The sequence below is a fragment of the Chelonoidis abingdonii genome, chromosome 3, assembly GCF_003597395.2.
Source record: "Chelonoidis abingdonii isolate Lonesome George chromosome 3, CheloAbing_2.0, whole genome shotgun sequence".
NCBI lineage: Eukaryota > Metazoa > Chordata > Testudines > Testudinidae > Chelonoidis > Chelonoidis abingdonii.
In genome coordinates this window covers 182232784-182253152 of record NC_133771.1, presented here as the reverse complement: position 1 = coordinate 182253152, position 20369 = coordinate 182232784, and the positions used below count along the sequence as shown (strand labels likewise).

The window sequence follows — 20369 nt, the reverse complement described above, 5'->3', positions numbered from 1 at the left end:
GGCACAGGATTTGAACTGGCACAGGATTTGGATCATACATAGGGATTAAGTCAAACAACTTCTATATTAACACCAATAGGATTTATGTGACTAGCTACCAGCATTACATGCTGAAACTGTGCCCCTAAAAAGAATTTTTCAGGTTCAGCACCTCTCAGTGAAGCTAAGTCACCATTTCTCGAATGCGGCCACCAGAGAGTTTCCCTGTGGCCTGGACAGTGGGAGGGAGGGAGGGCGGGGGGCAGAGAGAGCATCAGCCCCTCTCCTCCCTCCCTGTTGCTCCTTCATGTGCTGCCTCTCTGGAGACACAGGTGGGATGCATAATGCTTAAGGAACAAGGTGAGGAGGCGAGTGAGGGGTGAGCGACTGGTGGGGGATGCGTGAGGAGGGAAGCAGCGGGAAGGGGGGACCCGGGTGGGGGAGTAAGGAGGCGAGCGGCAAGCCAGCAGCAGGGTGAAGAGGGTGGGCGGGGGGGGCTGACTGCAAGCGGGAGCATGAGGAGGTGAGCAAGGGTGGAGTGAGGAGGTGGGGGGTGAGGAGACGATCGGCGAGGCGAGTGGCGGGGGGAGGTCTGGTAGGGGAGTAAAGAGGCGAGCAGTGAGCCAGCAGCAGGGTGAGGAGGCGGGAGGCAAGCGACAGGCCAGCAGCAGGGTGACGAGGTGGGCAAGGGGGTCTGTCAGCGAGACAGCAGCAGGGTGAGGAGGCAGGAGGCGAGTGGGGGTGGGGTGAGGAGGCAGGAGGCGAGCAGCGAGCCAGCTGCAGGGTGACGACGTGAACAGGGGGGTCTGGCTGTGGGTAGGGGAGTGAGGAGGTGAGCAGTGAGCCACCCAGTGAGTGGGGCTTCCCATGGTGGGCAGGAGGGTGTCTGTGGCAGGAGAGTGAGCAGCAGGTGGGAGGCTAAGAGGAGGCAAGTGGTGGGTGGGGAACTGAGGAGGGATCCAGAGGTGAGCGGCGGGCGAGGGGATGAGAAGGTGAGTGATGGACACATGGGCAGCAGGTGGAGCCTCCCTTTGGTGAGGCTAGCCCCTGACTCCACCCCTTCTGCCCATGCTCCTTCCCCCCAGCAGCCAGAGCCCCGAGATTCCCCCCTCCACCTCTGTGGTTGGAACCACAAGCCTGCCGCCCTGAGCACCCCACCTCCTTCAGCTGGAGGAGCCTCAGGCTGGCTGAGCCCCAAGATCCATCCCCTTGCACACAAACACACACCGGTGCAGAGGAGCCCCAGGCTGGATGAAGCCCCAAAACCACCTCCACCCCACCCCACACAAACCGACACCTGTGCAGAGGAGCTCCAGACTGGCTGAAGCCCCATGACCCCTCCTCCCCTGCACATAAACACACACCTGCGCAGAGGAGCTCCAGGCTGGCCGAAGCCCAGAGTGCCCACCCCCTTCGGCCAGAGAAGTGCCACCAAAAAAATTGTTGCAAGAATCCCTGAGCTAAGTGGTACACTGGTCTATTGCTCTTGTCTGTCATTTCTGGACACCGCACTTCAAATTTGGTAGTCTTCTTAACCAAGCTCCTAATGGATTTTTGTCCACATAACAAAATGCGTCAGATTTCTGTAATAGGAAGTCTCCGATAGCAGAGGCCCAGTGTGAAATTATAGGCCACCAGTGTCAGCTCCATCTTTTCTTTTTATTTTTTTAAAACAATACTTTTTCCTGCATGTTTTCCTTTTAAGAAAACCTACCATTAAAACAAAAGAAAAAATGCTTACACAAAAACTGTGTGGAAGTAATGGTAAGCTACAACAAAGAAAACAAGGTTAAGGCCGATATACTTTACCCCATCTTCTTGGGTCTTAGTGCCTCTGAACAGTGGGCATATGTTTATATTTTATAGGCTATCAGGTCAACTCTCTTTTTCTTTTGCATATGCAGCAAAAGCTAAGTACAATGGGTTAGTTTACAGATGGTACTTCTGACATGATTTGCAATCATGTGCAGCACCTAATCTATAGAGTCATTTATCTTTTTGCACGGCTTCAACTGTAGAGCTGTCATACTCTGAAAAACATTTATTAGGTAAAAAAATAAAAATTCTTGTTTCCACACCATCAGATTTCACGGCAACTGAAATGCATGTACAAAGGTAATCTTAAAATGAACTATGACATGTTCCTCTAAACTCAAGGACAGAGATCTTACTGCATTCCTGTAGAAAGGAATTCTTATACACCTCTATAATGTGACCCGATATAACACAAATTCAGATATAACGCGGTAAAGCAGCGCTCCAGGGGGGCAGGGCTGCACACTTTGGCAGATCACAGCAAGTTCAATATAACGCAGCTTCACCTATAACACGGTAAGATTTTTTGGCTCCCGAGGACAGCTTTATATCAGGGTAGAAGTGTATTAAATATAGTATAGTGCATGCTAACGTCATGGAGTCAGTCAGTAACTGGAGTTCAGTCCTGCATTCCCAGAGAATCACACTCCTCAGTGACTTCAGGGGGAAATATGGCAGTGAAGGGAATGTGGATTTGGGCCCCTAGGCTTTGATCATGCAAATACTTATGCATGTGCCTAGACACAGGAATAGTCTCACTGACTTTGATGTTTAGTCTGAGCCTAGAGTCCAATAATAACTGCTTACAACAGAAAATTGAAAGGCCAGCGATTTTTTCCTCTACCCTGACGTCAATCTCACCCTCCCCAGGTTTCTCTTTCTCATTTAATTATATTTTAATTAAAATCTTAATCAGGAAAATAATATAACCTGTATTTTCAGTAAATCCAGGAATCTGGGGCACTCAAGAACCTACGAGTCTTCTTTGTGGCCTGCACAGAGTGGACCCATCTCTTTCTCTTGCCTCTATTCTATTCAATCTCACTTTTACAATTCCTATGTCTGCATTTATTGCACCCCAAGACATGTGCCACTGAAAGTCCTGTGGGCCTGAGAAGTCCCCTTCTCCCCCACAAGAGCCTGAGGTTAGGGACAGAAGAGTAAAATACTCCAGTATATTGATGTCTTTTCAAGAGCATCTTTATCACAGATATGGCCTCTCCAATATTTTCCCCTTATTTTTATCTCAAACATGACATTTTGCAAGTTATTTAGGAACTGCTGAACCATGAAACTATTTTTATTGTCAAAATCCTGAATGGTTAACTAACTAGCTTTCACAGTTTGCCTCTTACTTATTTTATAATCTAGTTGGGCTACTAAATGTAGCTGTGAACTAATAGGCTGTCTGTTCAGGGAAATAACTTATTTTCCACCCCTGCACACAAGGTTTATGAATGTTTGAATGTAAATATATGAATATATGAATGATTTAAGAATATAAACAAATTGCTGCTTGTTGTAATCATGTATATTTTTACTTGAACCTTAGTGTGGGTTTGGAATGAATAGAGCTTGTTTTTATGTAAATGGGATTAAGCAGTACTACTGGTTAGCTATTCAGAGAACCAGACATAGACTTTATCCATATACCTAATATTTGAACTCAGATTTTTGCTTTATATTTCTCTATTCTAATCTCAGATCTTATCGACTGACAGTGACCTATATGATAGAATATATTGCATTTAGACCTATCTATTTTTATCACTGCATATTTTAGGTTTCACCTGAAGAACTCTATGGAAAGTGATTTCTTTTCTTCTGGAACGGCTGCCCCAAAACTCAGAAAACTAAAATACCTCTAGCAATTCTGAGGTGATTCTTTACTTTGGGAGAGAAAAACATGAAAATAAAAAGATGACACTTTGATAAATGTATTCTACATTTTTTAACTAACTCTGGCAACATATCGGATAAATTATTGGTTTCTGTTATTGAATCAATGATTTTTATGCTTATTGAAGAATGGATGTATATTTGCATTTTGGCATTAGGAGCACTAAATGCAAAGGTAATTTGTTATAAAAATCTGTGTTTTAAAATGAACCCTCATGTAGCTATTTATTAAAAATATATAAATATTTATGCACTTATCTGTATCTTAAATGCTTCAAAATGAATGTACAAAACCCAGAAATTGAAAATGCATTAGGTATTTTATCTGTAATGTATGATCCTTTGTTTCCTAATGAAAATACACTATTTCCAAACTGGGTAGAGTATTAGGCAAGAATATTAATGAAAAAATGACTTAAGTCTGGCTCCCTCTGCTATTCTCCCCAGTACAAATAGGATGACATGGTGTGAGTATCAAGAATACAAGAGCCAGGTTGTTTTGATATTTGTGTGAAGAACAAATTTAACTCTAAATCTCTTGGCAAGACCTTGCTTCACCCACATAATCTGGAGAACATCCATATGCGAGCCTTGTCTAAGCCTCCGAGAAGACTACTGCCCTCCTGCTCATGTCCGCCAGCACTCTGATCTGACTTTCATACTTAATCTGATCTAATCCTGCCCAGCATTAACTTCATCTGTGCAATGAAACCTGGAGTATCCATTCTAATATTTGGTGAGGAAGGCATTTACTAAATTACTTGCTGAAATCATATGGTGGTGTTTAGCTCCTTATTTTAATCAGATGATGCATCCCTGAGGCATATTATCAGTGATTAGTTAGAAACCCATCTCTGTCCTTTTTGGGAACAAAGAACTTTTATGAAATTAAACGCTAACGGAAAGGAAGCACTGTTGCATTCAGTAGGTAGGTAGCCGTAAAGGACGAAAGATGAATGAATACTCTTTACCCCTTATTAAACAAAATCAATATTTTTTCTGAAAAAAAAGTCTTTTTCTTAAAAAACAAAAGCAATCTCCTCCCCCACCAAACACAGTGAAATGTTTCTGAGAAGCCAATTTAAAAGTGCATTGTTTAGAAAGACAATAAACGGTTTCTCCCGTCCCTCCACCTCTTTTCCTTTTAATTATTTCTTAGTAAGAATCATAATACTGCTGAATTCAAATATGCTGTGAAGTCATTATGTTCAGAATTTAGACTCTTACAATAATGATATGCTTCAGAATAGAAACATTTTTATTCTGTTACAGCAATCAAAAGAATCAAAAACAAACATGAATTATGTAAGGAAAGATTTATTTTAAAATTATCTTCCCACTTTTTAACTGAAACTTGCACCTACATTTTCTAGCTTTCTTCATTTATAATTAAGAATGCACTGTTTTGAAAGTGGGCATGCAGTCACTCAGAGGACAGGATGATTCTGCACCATCAATATAAAAAATTGGCCTGTGTCCACAGCCAAATCTATTGATATATTTAAATAGAATCCATATTACATTTTAACAAAGCCACTCAGTCACAAATTAAGTATTGTGCTCTAATTTTTACTAAGCATTCTTTTATTATTAACAATATTTACCTGTGTAATAATGTGACCACCATTTTCAGTTTATGCTTATCAATAGTGTTGTTGAATTGATTTAAGAAACAGAATGTGATGTAAAAAGATTTAGAAAATTTTTCCTCTGCAAAGATTTTTTGGGGAGCAAAACATTCATCCCCTTATATCAATAGTCAGATCTTTCCTAAGAAGTAAGCTAATTGAGCTGTTTGTGTTGATAAACTCCCTTTTCTCCAGACTGTTCCTCACTGAGCCATAATTATTTGCAATTTGCCTAAGTCGTCCATTTACTGATACATCAAGCATGAAACAGAGGCAATTCCAGAAAATGGAAATGCTTCTCAAAATCAATCTTTGGGAAATAATGTGGTAGAAGTTACTGTGTGATAGAAAACTACCTTATAACTGTCACATGGAGATGAATATTAATTTGTTGAGGTTAAGGTGGCTTTGTGCTTCATTTGTTGACTTTGCTTAGCCATCAGCAAGCAGCACAGTACAATTACTCCAGCAAAGCTATTTTTTCTAACATGAGTTTTATGATTTTTATGTACTTACCAGTCAGCACACATAACAATGTCAAAATGTCCTTCCAGTTGAGAGACATCTGTCTCATTATCCCATCGTAAAACGCTAGAGGAAAAAAAAGATTAAAAAAATTAGACTTACATTTTTTCATCTTTGGATTTTTTTATAGCATTAAAATTATTGTTATGTGGTATATAAAATTGTTTTAAAAATATATATACACATTTTAAAAGAAAGGTACAAAAATACTGAAACATGCTTGACTATTATGCATCTTCTTTAGTTCTGAAATCTTGAAGCTGAAGAACTATATCTTTATTCAAACAAAGACAGTCTATACAGCTTCTCATTACTAGATCACCAAAAAATAGTATATTCTGAACCAGAGCCACTGTAATGGCTCTATATGTTTTGGCCCTTAACACCTGTGTATCATATAGTTAAATCAAAGCATTGTTGATCTGACTGCAATACAAAATTGAAAAATAAATGTAGCTAATTCAAGGTTCTCTGTTGTGTCTGGCAGACAAGGCTCATTGATGAAGTGAGCATTCTCCTGGGCTTGAGGGAGAAGGGAGGGGGTGAAAGAATGCCAAGCTTAACTTCAATGCCAGCTATGTTGCCTTAGGCAAGCTTAAAAACACACCAGTACTGACTCTGTCAACACCTATTCTCTCATAGGTGATAAGTTATTTAATTCTAAGGCATTTAATAATAGCCAAAAATGCACATATGTTCAAAGTTCTGTTTTGTTTATGAAGGCGGTTGTATTGTGTGGCTGTTATGAAGAATTTCAGCATTTTGCTTCCAATTAAAATCTGTAATTAGCATTGGAATTTGTGAAACATTTATAACATTACCCTATGCAAAGATTCAAAGCTCTCTCTCTCTCTTTTAAATAGAATCTGTTCCCCTTTTTTTTATTTTCTGGTTATTCATAAAAGAAAGGAGATAAACATTTATGGGTAAAACATCTGCATGGGGGGGGGTTAAGGGTCTATTCTGATTATGTCAGTTTGTGTATCCTTATCTCTATTTTGTGTGGATCTTGACCAAAAAGACCCCTCAGTTTTCCAGCAGCTCTATCCTACTTCTTGTCAAAAGCCATTTCCATTCACATACTATTCTTGATATTTAACTGAGGATCAATTACAGGCCTGCCGATGGAGGGTTGGGGGGGAAAGGGCGAAGGCAAAGGGGGTAATTGCCCCAGGGCCTGGGCGATTTAAAAGGGGCCCCCGGCTGCTGACAGCAGTACAGCAGCCATTTCCTGAAGCAGCTGGCATGTCCCTTGGCCTGTGGTCCCTGGGGAGAGGGACTTCACGTGTTGCCTCCACCCTGAGCACCAACTCTGCAGCTCCCGTTGGCTGGAAACTGTGGTCAATGTGAGTTGTGAGGGTGGTGCCTGTGGACAGCGGTGCATGGAGACCCTCTGGGCTCCCTGCCTAGGAGCCGCTGCCAGGGGGGTGTGCCAGTCACTTTCGGGAGCTGTCTGAGGTAAGCGCCAACTCCCTGACCCTCCCCCATATCCCAACCCCCTGCCCCAGCCTAGAGCCCAAACTCCGCACCCAAACTATCTCCCAGAGCTTGACCTGCTCCCACACCCTCTCCCGCACCCAAACTCCCTCCAAGAGCCTGACCCCCTCCTACATGGGTATCAGTGTAACTGAACAGATCAGAACGCATTAGGTCATTTATCCTCCTGGAACATATTGTACCAATCCAAGGGGGGAAAGGAGTTGGTTAATTTATTATTTTTCCTTTAAATTGAACGTAGTGCATATTTTACAAACCAAGGTGGCTTTGCAAACTGGCACTTTGAGTACTCAGCAGACAGCCAGTAGTGGAAAGTGACAAAGGAGAGTTCTCACTCTCAGCTGCTGGCTGCCTGCTGGCTACCAGCGGCTTTTTCAACCCTGTTTCCGTGGAAACTTAGGTTAGAATGGAGAAAAATAAGGTAAAGATAAGTTTTGTGGGTTTTTTAGCTCTCACTTTAATTCTGAGGCTCCTGAAAGAGAACAGGAAATTGTTAGATGAATGTGAGTCTTAAAGGCCATGTTTAGTTCTAATTGCCACTGAAATAGAGATCAGATCAGAGCAAATAAGGGTTTGAAATTTTTTTTTATCCCTCACACTTTGTGCCTTATACAAACTGTGCTGAAGAAGGCACAGATGCCTTCCCCTGAGAATGGCTCTCCCACATTACTGCCTGTTGAGCACTCAGAATGCAAAAGTCTGATCTAGCCCTAAGGAGTCAGAAGAATTTTAGGGACAGATTAACAAAGGTTGGCACCTGCAAAATTTTCACATCTACCTACTGCAAGCACAAACAGGCATTTGCATGGTTAAATGGCAGCTCAGAAACCCTGGTGCTGAACAAATAATTAGCTGGAGAAGTTTCCGTTGGCATGATCAAGTGAGATATTTCCAGGCTCAAGATTTCCAAGTTCATCTTAGGCACTGACGGGCAAGGGAACATTTTTATCAATGATTCTTCACCTCTGTGCCAGAGCTGAGGGAATTGGAGGCAGACTAAAGGAAGGAGCCATTGTTTCTGCCCTTAGGGAATACAAGTGATTAGAAAACCATCATAGACACTACAAAGGGGCAGCACCATGTGATTTAAACATACCAGAGTAAATGAACTTTTTAAAAAAGTGTCTTTATCTTAAAAGTACTGCCATGTTAAATACTGTGCTATAAAGAAGCTTTTAAAGCTGTGAGAGTCAACCATATTGACTGCACTCTTCAGAAGATGGAAGTCCCCGAACATTTTTGAAATTTTAAAATGTGTTCAATATAAATAAACTGTTTGTGCAAATTTACAGCTATGAAATGCTTTATTTTAGTGTGTAAAAAGAATGGTTTTTAGTCACCAATTATTGGAGATGGTCCCAAGTCACAATATTTGGATCTGTATTTGGGCACCCAAAAGTTTTGAATTACATCCAGAGTATTTGTTTGGCTTCATTTCTACACATTACCCTCTGCGGTACTGTTCTTTCACATATCTGACAGCTGTAGTCCTCTCTCTACCCTGTTCAAAGTAGCCATCTTGGATGAGAAGAGAGCACAGGAGGAAGGAGTTCCCAGGAGAGATTCTGAAACTTTAAAATGTTTGCTTACACTGTGTTTATTATTTCAGTTAAAACAAAGCTTTGAAAGCTACAAAAAGCTCTATAGACCTTGTGAGGGGAAACTGCGAGATGGCAAGAGCTGAAGATTTTGTAAGATTAGGAAAGCACGTTTTCCATGAGGTTCTTTTTGAGTAAGCCATATCCAAAAAGACTTTTTCACTAAAAATAAAACCTTTACAGCTCAAGGCAGGAGAAGGGAAATCCTTTCTAATGCAACTAAGTCAGGTGACTACAAACAAGCACCACTTAAAAAATTCAGGTTTAGGTTCCTGCAATTAAAATAAATTAATTAAGCTTTGGTGAAAACATATCTGAACCCCATTTTAAAAAGTGGGGTGGATTTTTCTGTTTTGGTTTGGTTTTGTATAGGTCACTATATAACAAAAATATTTTAACTGTTTTTCTCTTTTTTAAAAAAAGTGTATGCATGTGTAGGGGGAGGGGGAGGTTGGAAGGTCTGTGGGTTGTTTGGTTCATATCCAGACCAAGCTGAAGGTAGCCGAAAGTAGTTATCATCAGATGGCTCCGCTATGGTCTATATCAAATGAGCCTGATCAGTTCCCAGAGCAAAAGTAGCCACATCGCAAACCCATTACTGTAATTAGCAACCTTGATGACAGTTCCAGCAAAGAGGGCAAGAACTGAATGAGCCATGCAGAATGAACTATCCTCTCACCCACAAATATGGCTTTTTCTAGGTCAGGAATGAAGCATAGTAAAACAGTATGAAGAAATGCATGCTGCTATTTCAATCTCCTTTGCAGTCAATGCACCACCACTCAAAAGCAATAGATTCACACACAAAAATTAAAAGAATCAAACCATCCTTTCTTTAAGAACCACCAAAGCCCATGAAAATGTTTCCTTCCATTTCAAAGAGGCAAATCAAAGAATAAGCTACAAATATCAACATTTTCCACCACAACTGTACAGCACTACAAGCTGTATTCACAGTACCCATTAAGGTGATACGTTTTTGCAGATTTTGGGTGTGTTTGAGTTATCTCATTTCTGTGACTCAGTGGTTGTCTCCTTAATGTGTCCACACAGATAATTTTCACTGACAGAACAAGATAAGCACACCCATCAGAAAAGTTATGTATGCCTCCAAATTCCCCCGAGTGGTTCTGGCAAAGGCTGATGCAGGTTCTGGTAGACATAAAGTTAGTGCTGTAGTAGTTACACAGAGAAAGTGAGAGCACGAAATCAGACAGGAACAATAATACTGCAAGAGATGCAAATAATGTGGGTGACTTCCTAAAATAAAAAACAAAATCTTGTTTTACGTTGTATCTGAGCAACAACATTTGGGGTTCTCCACTTCCTTCAGTAAGTTAATTTAGATTTTAGTTTATGAAAACTATTAGCTTTTGTGTGTGCAAGTACATGTAAAAGATTGTGTAAGGCAGTGTGGGTGACTGCATAGAAGTGCAAACAAGCATGTTCCTAGTCATTAACACATTATCATGTGGGAAAGCCACCTAGTTTCCCCTCAGTGTTCAGTCCATACTCCTCAGTTCTGCATAAATAAGCCAAGAGGCTGGATAGCAATTTGGGTTTCCCCTGCTAAAAGTTGTTATTTTAAAATCAGAGGACACACTTGCTTGCTTCCTTCATCCCTGTGGTGCTGAGTAAAACTTTTAGGACTATATTTTCAAAACGATACTGGCACATTATTTTGTCTGCGCATATTGAGTGATATTCAGTCTTCTGCAGAGGACCAGCACAAGGCCAGTGGTCACTGAAATCTCACTTAGGTCCTATTTTGGGAATTAAATAGTGTTTAGGTCTTGTACTTGTTCTTTACATGGGGTGAATTTCATCAATGACGAGCCCTATGCCTGAGAAAATAATTAATTCTCAACCCCCACCCCCAAAAAAAATAATGCAACAGCATTGTTCCAGTGTGCACTATTGTCTTGGTTTTGATGTAACCTGCTGTGACTTTAGGCATTATGGCAATATATTAACTATAACAAAGAAACAATAAAAAACATCAGAACTTTTAGGAGGGGCTAGCTGGTGCTGAGACTACTTGTACAACATATTCTAATAAAATTCAGATGGAGAGGAGAGATAAATTACGCCATTGCTACAATTTTTAGAGCCAAATTTTCCAAACTGGCTGACTAGGTTGTGCTCATAAAATTTGTGCACATGTCAGTTGCATATCAAAATGCACATCTGTTTAAATAAGAGGCCATTTGGAAAATAAATATCCCATTTCTAATAAACAATTCTCCATTTTGCACACAGATGCACTTGATGTGCATTTAATTAAAAAAAAAGAATATATATTTTACAGCCAGAACCCTTTTGTTAAAACAATGACAATGGAGTGGCAAAGTCAAGCACTAAGGAGTTAGGAAATGTCAGAATTAAGGTTGCCTGTGGAACCTTAATTTGTTCCCCCTGTGCATATATGTATTATGATACAGTCTTTTCTTACATGAGCACTATTATTTCCAGAGGACCTCTGCTTTATGCAGTGCACAGGATGGATGGTGCTTACTTTCTTAAATTCTAATTCAAACAAGTATTAAATAATAAAATACATTTTAAAACACAGGATGGCACAGGCGCAGTGTTATTGATGAGATCAGTGTATAAAGGCTTCACATAAATGGATTTAGAGGAGAAAATTGAAGGAAAGGAAGGCAGGAATTTGCCAGATGGGAAATCGGAGGTATTTCTTGAACAAGGGGAAGAGTGAAAGATAAAAAAATAAGAGCAGAAAAGATATGAAGGGAAGAGTAAGCAGAGGTAGGCCCATAAGGAATGAGAGGGGAGGAGGCGATGGCAAGAGAGGCATATATGGGTGAGAAGTTTCCAAGATTCTAAGAGCAGAAGGAACCACAGTGATCATCTTGTCTGACTTCCTGCTTACCACATGCGATAGAATTTCACTTAGTAATTCCTCCAAGAAACCCATAGCTTCTGAGTAAACTAGGGCATATCTTTTAGAAATATATCCAGTTTTGATTTAAAGACTTCAAGTGTTTAAGAATCCACCACAGCCCTTGATAAATTCTTTCAAAGGTTAATTTCTTTTACTGATAAAAATCTGTACCTTATTTAACATTTGAATTTGTCTAGCTTCTATTTCCATATCTTCTTCTGCTGCTGTTAGAGATCTTCTCCTTATGCAGATACTTATGGATCCTGATTATGTTCTCTCTTACCCTTCTCTTTGATTAGCTCAATAAATTGAAGCTCCTTAAGCCTTTCACTGTAAGACATGTTTCTAGACTTTGGATCATTCTTGAGGCTCTTTTTTGAACCCATCTGACTTTTTAAAGAGTATACATCAGAACTGGACACAGTATTGGAGTAATGATCATATTAATGACATATCTAAAGGTTAAACCACCTCTCTATTCCTCGTGTAAGATTTCTTCTGTGTCTCCCTAATGTCATTTTGTCAAAATTTAAAGCCTGCCCCATTTTTCTTGTCTGTGGATTTGGTTAGTTGTGAGCATTGTTGAAGAGGAACAGTAAGTTGAAAACAGGGAAAACTTATCATAAGCCTTCCCAAATCTGGACCTTAGCGTCCAGAAATCTGGGTGCCTGCATGAATTCCTCTAAGCTTAATTACCAGCTCAGATTTGATCTCGCTGCCACCAGCCAAAAATTCCAGGGTTTTGGCTCCCTCTGGTCTCCCCAAACCCTTCCCTGGGGAACCCAAGACTCAGAAGCCCTGAGTCTCCTAACAAAGGGAAATAAACTATTCCCCCCACCTCTCTCCTCCCCAGAATTTCCTCTCTGGGCTAACCTGAGAGTTATTGATGCAACCTCTTTACAGCACAATACCAAGAAGCATGTCTCTTTTCTTCCACAAAGAGACAACCAAATACAAGGAAACAGAAATGATTCTATCTCATTTCCCCCTCCCACCAATTCCCTGGTGCTGCAGAGCTTCACCCTCCATAGATCTAACACAAAGAGAATTTCCCTCCCCTTCGTCCCTTAGCCTACCCAGAGAGAAAAATACTCAAACAAGTTTTAAAAAGAAACTTTATATAAAAAGAAAGAAAAAGACAAAAAAATATGATCTCTGCATTAAGGTGACAATACACAGGGCTATTTCTTAAAAGAAAAAATATGAATAAACAGCCTTATTCAAAAAGAGATACAATTAAAACATTCCAGCAAACTACACACATGTAAATACAAAAAACCAACAACAGCCTATTGTTTTTCTACCTTTGTACTTACAACTTTGAAACCGAAGATTAGAAGCTTACAGATAGAAAACCCTCTCATAGCTGAGAGCCAGACAAAGACAAAGACCCAAACATTCCCTTCCCTGAGCTTTGAAAAATCCGGTTTCCTGATTGGTCCTCTGGTCAAGTGTTTGGTTCTCTTTGTTAACCCTTTACAGGTGAAAGAAACATTAACCCTTAGCTATCTATTTATGACAAAACTAATCTGTTGACCATCTATCAGCGCAGCACCATGATACGTAGAGAAGATGGGAAGATAGTTACTAACGGGAGCCAAGAAGAGACAATGTCCAGTGTACAAAGCTAAAAAGGATGGAAATCCATTAACAAGAGCAGGAAAAATAGTCCTTATTAAAATCTAACTTCTCATTTAGTAAACTCAGTGCCACATGGGGATGTAAAGAAATATATAGATCTCTCTGCTGTACTTTATGGACTTGCCAAGAGTATGGTTTATTCCAAAATAAAACATTTCCCATTCTTCTTTAAAAACAAAATAAAAAAATAGAAATACAGCAGCATTTTATCAGAGGGGTAGCCGTGTTAGTCTGGATCTGTAAAAAGCAACGAGTCCTGTGACACTTTAAAGACTAACAGATTTATTGGAGTATAAGCTTTCGTGGGTGAATACCCACTTCATCAGATGCATATAATGGAAATTTCCAGAGGCAGGTATAAATATGCAGGCAAGAATCAGTCTGGAGATAACGAGGTTAGCTCAATCAGGGAGGGTGAGGCCCTCTTCTAGCAGTTGAGATGTGAACACCAAGGGAGGAGAAACTGGTTTTGTAGTTGGCAAGCCATTCACAGTCTTTGTTTAATCCTGATCTGATGGTGTCAAATTTGCAAATGAACTGAAGCTCAGCAGTTTTTCTTTGAAGTCTGGTCCTGAAGCAACATTGTAACAGCCTTGTCAGGACTACTATCTCCATTTGAAAATAAGACAGAACAAACACACTATCTTCTTCAGGCGTATAAATTTAGCAAGGTGGAAAGCAGTATGCCAATGATACAAAGCACAGAAGGCAATTTTGTATCCTGTGAACAAGAACTATCTGTATCCTGTGAACAAGAACAAGAACACCTCTGAGTTAATTTTAGTTTATTGAAAACAGATGTGAATACCATAGAACCATAACTTTATACAAAAAACTGTCAGCCACGCTTTATCTTAAATTCCTTCAAAGAAAGGCATCAGCTTTCTTATATCAGCTGCCTGCAGCTACTCTGCCTCTCCAGTCTGACAAAATACCAAAGGACTATGCAAACTGAAAGTTTATTAAAGACATAGCTTGCATGGTCCAAGAGAAGATCAGCATGACACATCACCAGGAATTTGACTTAACACAATCAAAAATCTTGATTCAGGCATGGCCTATGCTGAAAAGTTAAGCTGACATAGCTATGGTTATCAGGGATGTGAATTTTTTTTCACACCCCTGAGCCACATAGCTATAGTGACCCAATCCTTTAAGCACACACATATAGGTTGATGGAAGATTCTTCCGTCAACCTAGCTACTTCTGTTCGGGGAGGTGGATTACCTATAGTGACGGAAAAACCCTTCCATCATTATAGGAAGAGTCTATGCTACAGCGCTAAATACAGCTGTAGTGCATACAATGTAGTGTGACAAAGCTCTGTCCTTGCCTCCGTGAGTCCCACGTTTCCTGGCGGATTTCACTAGCCTCAGAGGCTCACTCCACGTAGCCCTTCTCTCTCTAGAGGCAAGGGTCACAGCTTACTAAACCACTTTCATCGTAAGCCAGCAAGGGAGATGAGGAGAAGCTACTCTCCCTTGAACAGTCTCTGTTGTCTCCCGGTCTCAACGATTAATCGGGAAGGGGAGGGGAGGGGTGGGTGGAGCCCGGGCCCACCCTCAACTCCAGGCTCCAGCCCAAGGACCGTAATAGTAGCAGCTATGGTAGCTGACTTTTTGGAAATAGGATGTGTACAATTCCCTGGGCCACTTCTCCACAGCAGCCCCCACTCAGTATCTCCTTCACCATTAGCTCAGGGCCTCCTTCCTTGCGCCTGATATGGATTTGTACTGCTTAGTTCCTCCAACAGCACGGCTTCCTCCTACAGCTCCTGACACACACCTCACTGACTAACTGGGAGGCTTTTAACTAGTTCCAGCCTGCCCTTGATTGGCTTCAAGTGTCCCAATCAACCTAGCTATCACCACTGCTTTCTAGAAGAATCTTAATTGGCCCCAGGTGTCTTGTTTAACCTGGAGCAACTGCCATTTGATTACCATGGTAACAAGGATTTGTTTAGCCTGAGGCGAACATACCTGTTCCTAACTACTTTACTATAGCCATCTGGCCTTGCCCCGTGACAGTAGATATGGCCTTACAGAGGTCCTCCTATAGTTGCAGAAATTGCTTGTGCTATTTTTTTTCTTCCCTCATATATATATTTTTTCTTCTTCCATATGGCTTGCAGATCTGTCTCTTTTTTGGTTCTTTACATATTTTGACCAGGACACAGCAGCAACAAAGACAAAATATAAGGAAGTATTTTTAAACAGGCTGTAACTTTATTAAATCAATACTACTGGGTAAAACATCTAGCAAGGACTGACGAGACTGGATCTGCCTTCCTTAAGGGGTAGAGACTTTACTTAGCCCCAAATGACCAATTGAGGTTCAAGTACCATCACTGAAACTTACCATCACCCTTCCCTCATACACAGGATGAAGGCAAAGAGGGCTCCTTCCTGTACCAGACATTCAGGGCCATCCTCCTCTCCATGCAGCATCCCTAAGAGTTGTCCCATCTTCAGCCCATTCCTGTTTCCAGTCTTGGGTTTATCTAGGAATTGGCCACTTATTTAACTAAGTACTCACACTGGACCATATGTAGTTAACATAGCCTACTGACCCTCCAGGATGCTGTGAGGAAGGTGAAAATGCTACACCAGTATCTCCAATTTGGCAAGAAGTAGAAAATTCCTTCCCTGCTCCAAAAAAGCAACTGGTTTAATACCCACAGCATGCCCAGAAATCCAGTCCTAACTTAATCCTATGTGTGGGCCCCTCCCTATGCACAATCTTCAATCCTCTAGTAGACATCTCCACCAAAAACCTCTCCACGCATTTGAAGATCCTGACAGAGGGCAAATAGTTCTGAAATCATCTGTTGTTTCCACCATACATTCAAATTCCACATATCTTGAGGCTGGGCACTTCAGGATGCACTGTGCAACCCACAGCCTGCAAGATTTGACTCTAATAGCAATCAGGCCCCTACAACATGGTTGCAGTGAGATTTTCAATAAATAGGGTGACACTTCCCATTTTTAAAGGGACAGTACCGTCTTTAAGCCCTCCTGTGTGTGTCCTGACTTTTTCTTAAAAACAGGCAAATTGTCCCATATTTTCTGCCTCCCCCCATCAGTACTAGTGGGTCCTGGTGCTGGCCAGATCCCTGCTTGTCAGCTGCCCATCCTCTGGCGGTGAGTGGGGAGGTCCACTGGCCAATGTTGGGGGTGGGTGTGTAAGGCTAGTAGCAGGGCAAAGATGCAGCGCACAGAGCAACCACTCCCCTACTGGTCCATCAGTGCAGCCACAGGAGGTGACAAGACAGAAGGTGGTTGGGTTATGTAGGTGGCCAGCAGCAGGCTGGAAGTGTTGGTTGCTTTTCGACACTGTGCGGGTAGGAAGGGACAAGCTGCTTCCAGACACAGTGGTTGAGAGGGCAGGGAGAGAAGTTGAGTGACCAGATGTCCCAATTTTAGAGAGACAGTTCCGATTTTTGGGTCTTTTCTTATATAGGCTCCTATTACCTCCCGCCCCATCCTGATTTTTCACATTTGCCGTCTGGTTACCCTAGAGAGATGAGATGAGCTCTGTACAGATATGGCCCAGGTCATCCCTTTCCCACCTCCTCTTCCCCTGTGGCTGGAAGCAGCTCTCATCCCCTCCCTCCTGCACAGAGCCAAAAGGTTGCTGCTGGCCACATTCTGGTGTGAACCCTGGCAGAAATCGGGGGGGACGGGGATGTGACCCTGAATGCCACCCGCCCACATGTTGCCTCGGGAAGACCTGGTGCCAGGTACCAGGAGAGGTGGGTCCATCCCAGGGGCCCAGCCAGTCATGAAGGGCACAGGGTGCTGGGCAGGGAGGGTCAGGTCAGTCGGTCAGACCCGCCCCGTGTGAGAGAGGTGTTCAGGAGTGTGTGTGTGTCACCTCTCCCCATCTGTATGTGGGAGGTAAGGGTGTGTGTGTCACCCATCCCTGTCTGAACCCTAAAGTCTTAAAGATAAGAAGGCAAACACAAAGAATCCAACTACGCAGTATTTCTTTTTAACCGGGGACTCGATGTTAATTTCAGCATTTGTACTGCATAGTTCTGATGGATTGTTGTTGAATTTGCTTGAATATGAGTAAATTTTACCAGGTGTCCCATATTTAGCATAGGGAAATACGGTCACCTAATTAATAAAGATTCTCTGGTAGATAAAGCCTATGAGATGGTCATAAGGAAGAAGAGTTTGGGAAGCTGGGTTATTTGACAACCACTGAGGGAAAGGAAAAGCATTGTCATGTTGGCAGCCTCGGGGAGAAAAACAAGTAATGGAGGAAGGGACATCTGGGGAGTGGAATGAGGGATGTGTGGCCTAGAGGTTAAAGCATAGAATCAGGAGTTCTGGGTTCTATTCCCAGCTCCACTACTGAATGCTGTGTGCCCTTGAATAAGTCACATAAGCTGTGTGCCTCAGTTGTTCATCTGTAAACATTTTCCTACTGTTCTGCACATGAGTAAAACACAGAGAGTCTTAGATGAAAGATACTAACTTAAAACTGTAAGCTCTTTGGGGGAAGGACTGTCTTTTTGTCACTTATTTGTACAGGATCTAGCACAATGAAGCCCTGATTCTTGACTGCAGTCCCTACACACTAATACAAATATATAACTAACATATAGTACATTATTATCCAACCCAAGTAAAGATTCACGTGTCTGTAGGCATGTGTGTTTCCATTGTCCTTCCGTTGTGTCAACTTATTGCCTCTTTTCTTAGACTGTAAGCTCTCTGAGGAAGAGGACTACCTCTTTGTTATGTTTGTGTAGTACTTACCACGGTGATTCCCCGGTATATGACGGGGTTCATAGGTGCTGCCATAAATAATAAATAAATACATAATATTAGTAATAACAACACGATTTTTCTTTTATTAACTGATTCACCCAGCTCAGTCAGGAGAATCTGTCAGTAAAACAAACTTCCACAGGAAATTAGAGCAATCCAGAGTCTGTAAATCTTTAGAAAACAATACAGACCTTCCTCTTTGATAAAGCTTCTCCACCATAAATAGAATAACATTTGCAACAACTGCTCCTCGCTCACCACCAAACCCCAAACCCTACCTCAGGCAGAGCTTTCTGTAATGTGAAAAAGAAGAAGAGCCAGAGACTTCCTGAAGTCCACTACAGGCTTTGCTATTGCCAATCTAATTAATGAAGAACGTGCTCAGATACTATGGTGATGGGCAGCAATGCAGAACCCTAAAATAGATTATTAGAAGTACTAATTGTTGATGATATAACACCTGCTATCATTATAATTCATATGTTAAGTTCTAGAGCATATCTAAGTGAATTCATGGATAATTTGTATATAGGACAAAGGGTTACAGTAATCAAATACATTATGCGGCATGAATAATTTGTCCAACTCTTGCAACTATCTATTAGCACTTAGTAATTTAGTGGTGTTATTATTACATATCACCAATAAGCATCAGCAAGGAATCCTGACTACTCTTCTAGACACTCCAAATAAATACATAACTGTACAGTAGACCAGTTATCCGTGGAGTAAATTGTTTACTTTAATATCTATTGTCATAAAATATAACTGAATTCTCAAGAGTTCCCAGAGAATTGCTTGTTTTATAGTCTGCATGAGTCTAAATAAATCAGCAAATAAGTGTACAGTATGTTATCGAAGTCCACGTCCCAATGCCATAGTAGTAGTTCCCTATAGTACAGTATATTTTCTTGTGCCTTTTCCAGTCTAGCCTTAAATGGCTAACGTTCTATGAGGTGGAAAAGGCCAAAGAGTGTTTATAGTACTGAAGCCATTGCTTCTATTCTTTCAAGTTTCCCTGTAGCTTTGAGACAGTAGCAAGTATCTTAATTAAACATCTTCTTAATACATCATGGAGTTGAAGGGCTCATCCATCCACTACTATTGTGCAAGCACCTAAGCAGAGTTTAGATTTAATACTGAAAGGAGAAACTGAGCTTGATTAATATGGAAGAAATGAAAAACAGTCTTTATCTTTGGATGTAGAGTGCCACATTTGTATTTGTTATAATATAGAATATTTTATAAAAAGGTGTGTTAACCATAGAAAAGACTTTACTGAGAATTTACATCTAAGCTTTAAACAAAACATATTTGACATTTGGTACAATACGTCACTTATTTTTATAATTTAATTATTTTATGTAGAAAAGGCAGAAAATGTTATTGCACTCAGTAAGTTAAACACTTGACATTTTTATACCTTAAAACACAACATTTTAGGAGTCTAGATATGTTTATTAATTAGTGATTATTAACACCCAGTAAACAACATTATGTCTTGTAAAAACACAATCTTTCTTCACAGCATGGAGCTGAAATCTATTATTCACTGATTCCATATGCTGAAATACACTCAAATGATCACAAATGACCTTAAGCATTAGATAAATGTAAATGAGGACAGGATGGAAAATGTGCTTTTGATTGATATCTAAAAGACCAGGTTTGAAATCTTGACAAGGGATGAAGTCCTATACAAAATAAATGGCAATCTGCAACATCCAGAATGTATCATCGTATGGCCAGACACACCACATGAAGGAGCCCAACCCAAGAGGAGTTGAGTGTTTAAGAGTGTTCACAGGAGATGCTTAACATCTTCAAGGTTTGGAACCTAAAAGATTATCTCTGGCGTGTGTATGTGCTAGCTCTGTTCAGCAAGCAACTGCGGTAATGCACAGATACACCTAACTGTGTGTATTGGCATCCCAATGAATGTCAATAATTTCTAGCTATTGCATGTGCCTACCCTAAGGGCCTGTCTACATGGGAAAGTTATATCAGTATAAACTAAGGTGTGAATTTAGGCCACTACAGTTATTATACCATTACAACTTCCTGTGTGGACACATTTACTCCAGAATAACAGTGCCTTTTTTCA

At 40.9% G+C, this 20369-nt stretch overlaps 1 protein-coding gene across 2 annotated transcripts in view; it reads right to left on the bottom strand.

Annotated features, from left to right (window-relative positions):
• The window catches only part of CAMKMT (calmodulin-lysine N-methyltransferase), a 375471-nt gene that overhangs the window by 20843 nt on the left and 334259 nt on the right, over positions 1–20369 (bottom strand). Inside the window, exons 8-9 of one of the 2 annotated variants that reach the window (XM_032774926.2) lie at positions 8792–8914; positions 5838–5912 (exon numbers count right to left, since the gene is read on the bottom strand). In XM_032774926.2, coding sequence (XP_032630817.1) covers positions 5838–5912; positions 8792–8914 — 198 coding nt within the window. The remainder of the gene's footprint in view (positions 1–5837; positions 5913–8791; positions 8915–20369) is intronic. The other variant, XM_032774934.2, reaches the window with a different exon arrangement.